The sequence below is a fragment of the Asterias rubens genome, chromosome 7, assembly GCF_902459465.1.
Source record: "Asterias rubens chromosome 7, eAstRub1.3, whole genome shotgun sequence".
NCBI classification, from domain to species: domain Eukaryota; kingdom Metazoa; phylum Echinodermata; class Asteroidea; order Forcipulatida; family Asteriidae; genus Asterias; species Asterias rubens.
The window spans coordinates 5,702,791-5,713,812 of record NC_047068.1 but is presented as its reverse complement, the minus strand read 5'-3'; the positions used below and the strand labels follow the sequence as shown (position 1 = coordinate 5,713,812).

Sequence of the window (11,022 nt, the reverse complement as noted above, 5' to 3'; positions counted from 1 at the left end):
AAGGAAATGGGTTAAATATTCTGTGCAAATTGTCAAATAAAAACTTCTTATTAATGTAGTGAATGGTTTTCAGTTTCATTTTGATGTGTTTGGCTTCATTTTGCGTGACATAAATGAAAATAATGTGAATTTATTGTGTACTTTTTAGTCAGCGGAGGTCTCTAAAACAGCATTTTATTGTATCTTAATACTACCCCCCCCCCTTTAAAAATATCTGGGTACGCAACTGTTCACTTGACACAAAGTGATGATTGATTAGATCTTGGACTGCATTCATCTTTTTGTATATTCAACTTTTATTTATTATTCTGTACTTGAAATGACAATTTATAAACTTCCACTGACCTTTTTTTTCATAAAGCAATAGTCAATAAATTAAAACTTACTCTATCAACATGTTATTTATTCAGCTTAACTTCTGAAGCATTAACATTTCACAAGGTGTAATCCTTTTTTGTTTTAAACAATCACAATGCATTTGATGCACCATGCAATATATTATTTACAAACAATTTTATGAGAGATTGCTTTACATCACAAGGTCGGACGGTCACTTCAAAGTAAGGGCTACACTTAAACAACTTGGGCTATCGACCAAATTAACCGTCACCTGGGGCACGTTGCAACCTTCTCCTGGGGCTTAAAACAGGGTTACCCTTTCACAGTCTATAAGGATGTAGGCAAGGGTACCATCCTCTAGGAGCCTGGCTGGTAGAGCAGAATGCACTACCTTCCCAACTTGTTACGAAGCAATCGTGGTTAACTGTCTTGCTCAAGTGTCAATATTTAAAGTATGATGTCAAATTCCGATACCTAGAGGTCGAAGGTCATCCTAAGTTTCAACTTATTAATGTACATTGATCACTTCTGTTGAACACGCACTACCCCCATATCCAGGAAATTGTACTAGAACATTTAGTGGACAAAAGCATCAAATAAAATTGCCAAAGCTCCAGAAATGACACACTCCAAATTTGTTTTGATTTCAAGGTGATATACCCTCAAAGCCTCACTGGTTCTGTAACTTGAATGTTGAATCAAATCGGATAATATTGATGATTAAGTCAAAACAACTTGAACACTGTCAAGGAACAAACAACAGTTTTTTTTTCAACAACGAATCTCATCAAAAAACTTCTTAAATGTTAATCACAAATAATTCTCCTCAAAGTTTGCAACTTTCAGCGTTGGTCCCATTACCTATTGATTCCAATGGAGTCCAACCCTGTGGGAAAAACATAAATTCCAATCAATCATTGAAGTCAAGCTAATAAAAATTCCATCCGTCATACATGTGTGAAAAAGTTGCCCCAATTTTTCCTTACTTCATGTTGGTGTGATTTTATATGATTTTAAGTTGGTTACGAGTGGTACAATCACTTTTTTTCTGATAAGAACAGATTAAAGACACTGGAAACTTGGTAATTGTCAAAGACCAGTCTTCCCACTTGGTGTATCTAACATGTGCATAAAATAACAAACCTGTGAAAATTTGAGCTCAGTTGGTCATCGAAGTTGCGAGATTATAATGATAGAAAAAAACACGCTTGTATGTCACACAAAGTTTTGTGCTTTCTGAGGTCTCGAAATCAAATTTGTGGAAAATTACTTCTTTCTCGAAAACAACATTACTTCAGAGGGAGCCGTTTCTCACAATGTTTTATACCATCAACCTCTCCCCATTACTCGTTACCAAGTAAGGTTTTATGCTAATAATTATTTTGAGTAATTACCAATAGTGTCCACTGCCTTTAAGCACTATATACTCAGTACTTTGCCAAATTTGTACAAAAACCAATCCAAAGACAAATCACTTTTGGATTTTGATTGAGATATTATTCTCAAAGCTCTTATTAGAGCCAAACGAGAAGAGAAAAATAAAGAAATTTCAGTTTAGGGTGGGATACAAACCCAGAACATTTCCATTTCTACATGTCATTAACCAAGCTTTCCAGTCGCTAGAGGCATTTGGAATCACTCAAGTGATTTGCCTGTGCTTAAAACACATCGGTGTAAGGGTGAAAAGAATTTCAATTATTTATCCCCTATGCAACTAACATTACAAAATCATAAAAAATGTCAAGCTATTTCAAGTTGATTCTTTTAGAGTAAAAAAAAAAAATCTACCAACCCCTTTTGAAGATACTTCTCTAAGCTTCCAAATAGCTTGATGGGTTGGAATTTATTTTAGAGTCTAAATGCTCCCATCCGATGGTTCGCACCATTTAAAAGAAGATCTCTTCAACCTGCCCCCCCCCCCAACAACAACAAATGTAGCAAAGTAAGTGGAGAATCCTATGACTGCCTCCTTACCAATCTTAAGAGTATCTCTCCATGCCCATGACATACAGTAATGTTCCATGAGTTGCTGCAAGGGTTCCGTCTCGTCCATAAATTCCAATCTCTCAATCCGATACAGATCATCGCCAGGAAGGTTCCGATATACAGTCATCATATCAAAGGCTTCGGTACCTTCCCAGCCGTTAGAAATATACCTCGCTTTCTGTTTCAGATTTAGGAAAAAATGAACTTTGAAACTGTTGAAAGTTGGTGATCAGGGCCCAACATCATGCCTCTGCATGAGTTTTTCGTAGAAGGTGATGATATGAAAGTGCAGGCATTTTTGTTGTAGTTTTTAAGTGCTACCACTCTCTTCCTTGCAAGTATACAGTAGGTTACTATAAAGACAACTATAATGTTTTATTATTCACTCTTTGACACCTTTAAGGGCACTGGACACAGTTGGTTATTGTCAAATACCAGTATTGTCACTTGGTGTATCCCACATATGCACACACACAAAAACTGACAATTCGGGCTCAATTGCTAAACGAAATTGCAAGAGAATAAAAAATAAAAAAAACACCCTTGATGCATTACTTTGTGTGCTTTCAGATGCATAAATGAAAGGCTTCAGCTGAAGTCTTTAATTATTTGAGTGACAAATTACCTCTTTCTCAAAAACCACGTTACTTTAGAGGGAGCCGTTTCTCACAATGTTTTACACTTTCAACAGCTCTCCATTGCTAGTTATTATTGGTAAAAATTATTTTATAGTAACTACTGATAGTGTCCTGTTCCTTTAAATGCTAAAATAATTGATATTAACATCAAGTACCTGTGTGTCCAGACTCATACACGCGTCCACCCCAACCAGGTCACAAGTTCGCTTGCGGAGGTTCTGAACCATGACCTGGCCAAAGCGGTCACCCATGTTAACCTGCTCGTAATTTAGGAACATTGAAGTGTTGTAAGTGCTACCCGCCCACTTAATCAGAGCAGACGACTTTTCTGGAGGCATATACACCAGAACACATTCACTTAAGAACAGAGTGGGCTTGCTGTGTGTGGACAAAACAAAAAAGAATTAGTTTTCAATAAGCCATTTTGAGGTATGGTGGACACATTGCACTTAGGTTTGGGCAACACCCAAACCAAACACCCAAACAAAACAGTGGACTTCTAAACGTCCATCATATCAGTCCACTTAGATCTCAAGGGTTTTTCTTAGGATCCTCGCTGTTCCCAATAGCGCCGCCTTCTGCAACAGATCTATTCTCACATTTGTCCCTATTTCGTCAAGATGTTTCCCCAGTGTTTTCGGAATGGTGCCGAGCGCCCCAACCACCACAGGGACTACTTTCACTTTCACTTGCCAAATCTTACGAAGTTCCCTTGCCAGGTCTTAGTACTTTTGGATCTTAACTAGATTATATGATAGTGTGGTATGCCTTGCAACGATATAATCCAGCCGATGGCTATTTTGGGGGCTAGGGTTATAACAATATTGACTTTATAGGATTTGAGGCATTGCATGGTGAGGTATCAATATATATATATATATATGGTTTGTGGTATTACCATGTGTGTATCTACTTGCCAGGTAGAGTTCTTCGAGAACTGTCTCTTAAGGCATTGCATGGTGAGGTATCAATGTATATTTGGTTTGCGGTAACACCATGTGTGTATCTACTTGCCAGGTAGAGTTCTTCGAGAACTGTTTCTTGATGCATTGCATGGTGAGGTATCAATGTATATTTGGTTTGTGGTATTACCATGGGTGTATCTACTTGCCAGGTAGAGTTCTTCGAGAACTTTTTCTTGATGCATTGCATGGTGAGGTATCAATGTATATTTGGTTTGTGGTAACACCATGTGTGTATCTACTTGCCAGGTAGAGTTCTTCGAGAACTGTTTCTTGATGCATTGCATGGTGAGGTATCAATGTATATTTGGTTTGTGGTAACACCATGTGTGTATCTACTTGCCAGGTAGAGTTCTTCGAGAACTGTTTCTTGATGCATTGCATGGTGAGGTATCAATGTATATTTGGTTTGTGGTAACACCATGTGTGTATCTACTTGCCAGGTAGAGTTGTTCTTAGAGAACTGTTTCTTGATGCATTGCATGGTGAGGTATCAGTGTATATTTGGTTTGCGGTAACACCATGTGTGTATCTACTTGCCAGGTAGAGTTCTTCGAGAACTGTTTCTTAAGGCATTGCATGGTGAGGTATCAATGTATATTTGGTTTGCGGTAACACCATGGGTGTATCTACTTGCCAGGTAGAGTTCTTCGAGAACTGTCTCTTAAGGCATTGCATGGTGAGGTATCAATGTATATTTGGTTTGCGGTAACACCATGGGTGTATCTACTTGCCAGGTAGAGTTCTTCGAGAACTGTTTCTTGATGCATTGCTCGGTGAGGTATCAATGTATATATGGTTTGCGGTAACACCATGTGTGTATCTACTTGCCAGGTAGAGTTCTTCGAGAACTGTTTCTTGATGCATTGCATGGTGAGGTATCAGTGTATATTTGGTTTGTGGTAACACCATGTGTGTATCTACTTGCCAGGTAGAGTTCTTCGAGAACTGTTTCTTGATGCATTGCATGGGGAGGTATCAATGTATATTTGGTTTGTGGTAACACCATGTGTGTATCTACTTGCCAGGTAGAGTTGTTAGAGAACTGTCTCTTAAGGCATTGCATGGTGAGGTATCAATGTATATTTGGTTTGCGGTAACACCATGTGTGTATCTACTTGCCAGGTAGAGTTCTTCGAGAACTGTTTCTTGATGCATTGCATGGGGAGGTATCAGTGTATATTTGGTTTGCGGTAACACCATGTGTGTATCTACTTGCCAGGTAGAGTTCTTCGAGAACTGTTTCTTGATGCATTGCATGGGGAGGTATCAATGTATATTTGGTTTGTGGTAACACCATGTGTGTATCTACTTGCCAGGTAGAGTTCTTCGAGAACTGTTTCTTGATGCATTGCATGGGGAGGTATCAATGTATATTTGGTTTGTGGTAACACCATGTGTGTATCTACTTGCCAGGTAGAGTTCTTCGAGAACTGTTTCTTGATGCATTGCATGGGGAGGTATCAATGTATATTTGGTTTGCGGTAACACCATGTGTGTATCTACTTGCCAGGTAGAGTTCTTCGAGAACTGTTTCTTGATGCATTGCATGGGGAGGTATCAGTGTATATTTGGTTTGCGGTAACACCATGTGTGTATCTACTTGCCAGGTAGAGTTCTTCGAGAACTGTTTCTTGATGCATTGCATGGGGAGGTATCAATGTATATTTGGTTTGCGGTAACACCATGTGTGTATCTACTTGCCAGGTAGAGTTCTTCGAGAACTGTTTCTTGATGCATTGCATGGTGAGGTATCAATGTATATTTGGTTTGCGGTAACACCATGTGTGTATCTACTTGCCAGGTAGAGTTCTTCGAGAACTGTTTCTTGATGCATTGCATGGGGAGGTATCAGTGTATATTTGGTTTGCGGTAAGGTGTATCTACTTGCCAGGTAGAGTTGTTAGAGAACTGTCTCTTAAGGGATTGCATGGTGAGGTATCAATAAAGGTTATTGACCTTGCTTAATTTTTCATAGTTTCTCCTTATGTAAACTACAGGTACACGAGGGGAAACATTAAGCCACCAAACTTACTTTTTGTCTAGTCCTACTTTGTTGAGTTTGTCTTCTACCTGTGCTACATCTCTTAAGTCTGCCCACATGATGTGAAAATGAGTCGAGTGAAGCTCAGCATCCTCTGTACAGATATCAATGATAAATACACATTGTAATAAATTCTTTATAATAATAATAATAATAATAATAATAATAATAATAATAATAATAATAATAATAATAATAATAATAATAATAATAATAATAATAATAATAATAATAATAATAATAATAATAATAATAATAATAATAATAATAATAATAATAATAATAATAATAATAATAATAATAATAATAATAATAATAATAATAATAATAATAATAATAATAAGACTTGTAATGTGCATAATATCCAAACTGATGGGTGTTTAAGGCGCAGTAAAACCAACAACAAAACAAAAACAAAACAAAGAAAAAACAGACACAACAAAATTAGCCCTTGAAACCTGTGACATAAGATAGGTTTCGAGAACAGATTTGAATTTTGTGGTACAAAGACAAGATCGAAGATTTATTGGTAGAGCTGAAGAAAAAGACCTGTCACCCCATGAGGGTCGAGACTTGGGTTCAATGAGGAGAAGCATGGAACTTGATCAAAGATTCCTTGATAGAGTGTAAACTTGAAGCAGTTTAGAAATATAGTGGGGAGCCTTGCCTTTAAGAGCTTTGTGGACAATGAGCATCAGCTTGGGGGACATGTGGAGAAAGGTCCACCATTTCTGGCCGAATGCAATAAGATTCCAAGCCATTGAAAGCCTGGAATTATACGCAGACTACAGAGGTCATGGCCTCTGTTGCCCCTGGTCTTCGCCTTGGTGCCCCTTCAAAAGTTTCCCATTGACTTTAGGAGACTCCAATGGAACTCCCCTTCACAAAATGAAAATGGCCGTGCCCTTTCCAAGTTGAAATTCCAGGCCTGCCAATGTACATGTAATAAACGTCAAGAACATGTCTGAGCTTGAGTATCAAATAAACAATTCCAAGACAAAGACTTATTCCAGAGAGCTTGATGATTACTCACCAATCACCACAGGGTCTGCACCATGACTGGCTTGAACTGGTTCCAACAGGTTAGATCGGGTTTTAATCATGTGACATTTGCGACTGGTTACTGCCCTCATGTCCAGCTCAACAAAGACATCCGCAACCAGACCTTCATCCTGAATTGGAAAATGTCATCAGTAAATGTGTTGTTTGGTCATCAGTCAAAATGCTGTAGGATATTGATTGTTTGTTGGGGTTTCCCCAAGCACTTAAATACGCCTTTTAGGAGACATCTGCCTTTTGGCGATAGTTATTTTTTTAAACTTTTATGCTCCCCTGGGCACCCCACTGTTGTTTTATTTTGTTTTCTTATTGTTAATGTGTACATGTGCTTGTAAGTATGTTTGCTCCAATTAATATTATTATTAAAGGCACTAGACACGCTTGGTAAATGTCATAGACCAGTATTTTCACTTGGTGTATCCCAACATATGCATAAAATAACAAACTGAATTCGGGCTGAATTGGTCAATAAAGTTGCAAGAAGATTATGAAAGAACAACACCATTGTTGCATAGATTTGTGTACTTTCAGATGCATGAGAAAGGCCACATTAAAAATTTTAGTCAGAAATTACCTCTTTCTCTATTTTGGTTTGACCCATACACCTCTTTCTCAAAAACTATTTTAGTTTTAAAGGGAGTCGTTTCTCAATAGCTCTCCATTGCTCGTTACCAAGTAAGTTTGGATGCCAATATACATTTTGAGTAATTACCAAATGCATCCAGTGCATTTAAAAAAGAAAAACTATTAAACCACTTTTAGCTTTCAAAGGAAAATGATTACTCCAGAAGCTCCTAAAGGAAGGTTCAGAAAAATCATCTCTCAGGGGGGACACAAGAATTATTTGGGAATCTGTACCCAAAGTGGCAAAGGCAATAATTGTGCACATTGTTGGAGTCTTGAAACATCAAGCACGACCAAACCCTTCAAAGAAAGCAATGTACTTCCCCCCTATAAGTCTCAAACATTACCTTAAGAAGCCAAAAATTGGTGTCGAAACCTGCCCCAAGGTTAACAATCTGACAGGCGCATTGAGTTAGATTCATGAACTGCCTCAGCAATCGGCGTAGACCCTCCGCTCTTGCATAATAACCTAGAGGAAGTATAAATTACATTCTACAAATTAAAATCTCACTTACTTTACTTTCTTACGATTGATGGGAGAATGATTAATTAGGCTTTCGCCTTTGAGACCCCATATCCTATCATATTTTTCATCCAGTAGGCATCAAGCTCTTTCTTAAACTTGAACACTGTCTTGGCATTTACTATTAGTTGTGGGAAAATGTTCCAAACAATCATTTAGCCTATGATTCTCTGGGAGAAGAAGTTTTGTCTACAACCAATACAGCTTACTGGTATTCCTGGCCGTCTTGAAGAATTTCTTGCTATCAAATTTGTCTAATCTTGCCGGTGGATAGCTTGGTTTGAGTTATTGGTTCTGCACTAGCTCAGTCAGGTGGCTAGGCCCAACTGAAATAAGCGAAATAAATCAAATACATTTATTAACCTGTTAGTTCCATACACATTTGAACTGACAATCAATTGTCACTGAAGGATAGTTGAGATAACGTAACCCTCCTCCCTTGCGGCCCTCGGGAGGAGAGTTACGTTATCGCAACTAACTGAAGGACTCAAAGAAGTGATTGTCGGACTCATTATGTCATTTGCACTTGTGTATAGACTATCAGGTCACAGGCGTGGAATTTCAGCTTTAAAAGGGCAACCTTTGGCCATTTTCACAGCCATTAAATATATTTAAAGTCTTTTGAATCTTTTTTGAAGGGGTATCAAGGCCAGTGCCTGCAGTGGACTCTGTTTAATTCTGGGGCCCAATTTCATAGAGCTGCTTAAGCACAAAAAGTAGCTAAGCACAACAAGATTATGCTTACTAGTAAGGTTACCAGCCAAAATATCATGTCACTTGTGACTGGTGGTATCCTGCTCATTATTGCTAAGCTGGGATTTTTTAAGCAGCATGTTCTGCTGAAGCAGCTCTATAAAACTGGGCCAAGGTCCGAGGCCCACTCTACCTCTGTTTATTTCTGGTGCTTTCCTGTTTCCAGCCTTGACAAGGAATTGGATGTAGGGATCTTTCCAGTATCCTTGCTTAACTGCAAATCTAAAATAAAATAAAACAAGTTCAAAAGAAAAATGGGATGTAAACTTACACAGAGAGGAGAAAATCGTGTTCAATATCATTTCAACATTAATATACAAATTAATAGCATTCTAACAAATTCAACAGTAACTGTCAAGTGTTGGGTTTGTTCAGTTGTGTTGATTGTAACCCTCCATCATCACAACTAGGGTTCTACAACATAGGCGAGCCATCTTCAAAGTTTCAATGATGTACCGGGTCATCAACAAACTCATTGACATCCCTGACAACCAGATAGTCCCAGCCAAGTCATCCACCAGAGGAAATAACATGAAACCCCTTGTTCCATCCACCCGCACAAACTTACTGAAAGGCTCCTTCTTCCCAGACACCATCCGCCTTCAAGACCAGACTGAACGATGTCACCTTCGGTTTATTATCCATCCCCCACACAAAATGCTTAAATGCTTTTACTTGCACAGTAATATGCGTATCTTTTTATGCCTTGAGTTTATGTCTGCACCTGCTAGTTTGCACCTCAACCAATGTGCGAGTATACTCCAGAGGAGGTTTCTGCACAGTATAGGAAGATGATGATGATGATGATGATGATGTAGGCCTAATTAATTATTATTTTTCAAAAAGGTTTTTTAGTTATTGAAACAATTTGAATTTGACAAGTACTAAGTATACTAAAACTTAGTTGCGATAACGTAACCCTCCTCCCGACGGCCGCCAGGCCGGAGGGTTACGAGTTTGTTTCGAGTGGAAATGGTTGATCTGGTCCAACACATACAATTTCGACAGCTAGTCACCAGATTTGCCCCATTTTTACCACTTTCAAAAATCATGACACAAATTCTGAGGGTACGAACTTAATCCGCAATGTCTAATAATGCAGCCTGCCACAAAACTCAAAACTTCATTTAGGAAATATTTCAAAGAAAAATTGACAAAAACTTACCAGATCCCGGAGCGAAATCCCAGGTTCATATTTTGAACCTGTCGCAAGAACCTGTCGCATCGCTTTCCAATTGCATTTGTTGTTGGGCTAAACCATTCTGTAAAAGGGGTGTTACAATGTTGCAGTGCTACAGTGCGTGTGCGCCATTATGAGTGAACGGCGTGCAAAGCAAACGGACAGCGCGCACACGCAGTGCAACATTGTAACACCCCTTTTACAGAATGGTTTACCCCAACAACAAAATAATGCATTTGCAAAGCGATGCGACAGGTTCAAAATATGAACCTGGGAATTCGTACCAGGATCTGGTAAGTTTTTGTCAATTTTTCTTCGAAATATTTCCTAAATGGTGTTTTGAGTATTATGGCAGGCTGCATTAGATATTGCGGATTAAGTTCGTACCCTCAGAATTTGTGTCATGATTTTTGAAAGTGGTAAAAATTGGGCAAATCTGGTGACTAGCTATCGAAATTGTACGTGTTGGACCAGATCAACCGTTTCCGCTCGAAACAAACTCGTAACTTTTTTGTAAACTGTGCATTTCGGCTTTTTAGCCGCTGTATTGCAGTGTTTTAATAAATAAACCATGAATAATAATAATAACCCTCCGGCCTGGCGGCCGTCGGGAGGAGGGTTATGTTATCGCAACTAACTAAAACTAAGGTTGATTACCGTTTGCACATTGCAGCATCATCATTCGTGGCATATATGGCATCGTCGCTCATCTTGCATCAACTTACACGGTCCCTTCAACAATAACATAGAATAATAAACATCTAATTTAATCGATCAAAACATGCATAAATTGTTTTGCAAGGTTGAGCAAATTCCCTGTAAACAAATCCATGGAGGCTGCCATGATAAATGTCGCCCTCAACTGTCAGGAGATTTTCAACTGGTTCTCATCAACCCATTAGATTGATGAGTGG

The 11,022-nt window shown here is 38.5% G+C and overlaps 1 protein-coding gene across 1 annotated transcript; it reads right to left on the bottom strand.

Moving 5' to 3' along the window:
• Positions 1 to 288: 288 nt before the first annotated feature.
• LOC117292095 (leucine carboxyl methyltransferase 1-like) lies at positions 289 to 10,953 on the bottom strand. The gene is made up of 8 exons (XM_033774019.1): positions 10,766 to 10,953; positions 9,062 to 9,150; positions 8,000 to 8,121; positions 7,003 to 7,141; positions 5,961 to 6,063; positions 3,119 to 3,341; positions 2,314 to 2,503; positions 289 to 1,225 (listed from the first exon to the last, which is right to left on the bottom strand). The coding sequence occupies exons 1-8, from the start codon at positions 10,816 to 10,818 to the stop codon at positions 1,197 to 1,199; spliced, it is 948 nt and encodes a 315-aa protein (XP_033629910.1). The 5' UTR covers positions 10,819 to 10,953; the 3' UTR covers positions 289 to 1,196.
• Positions 10,954 to 11,022: the final 69 nt, after the last annotated feature.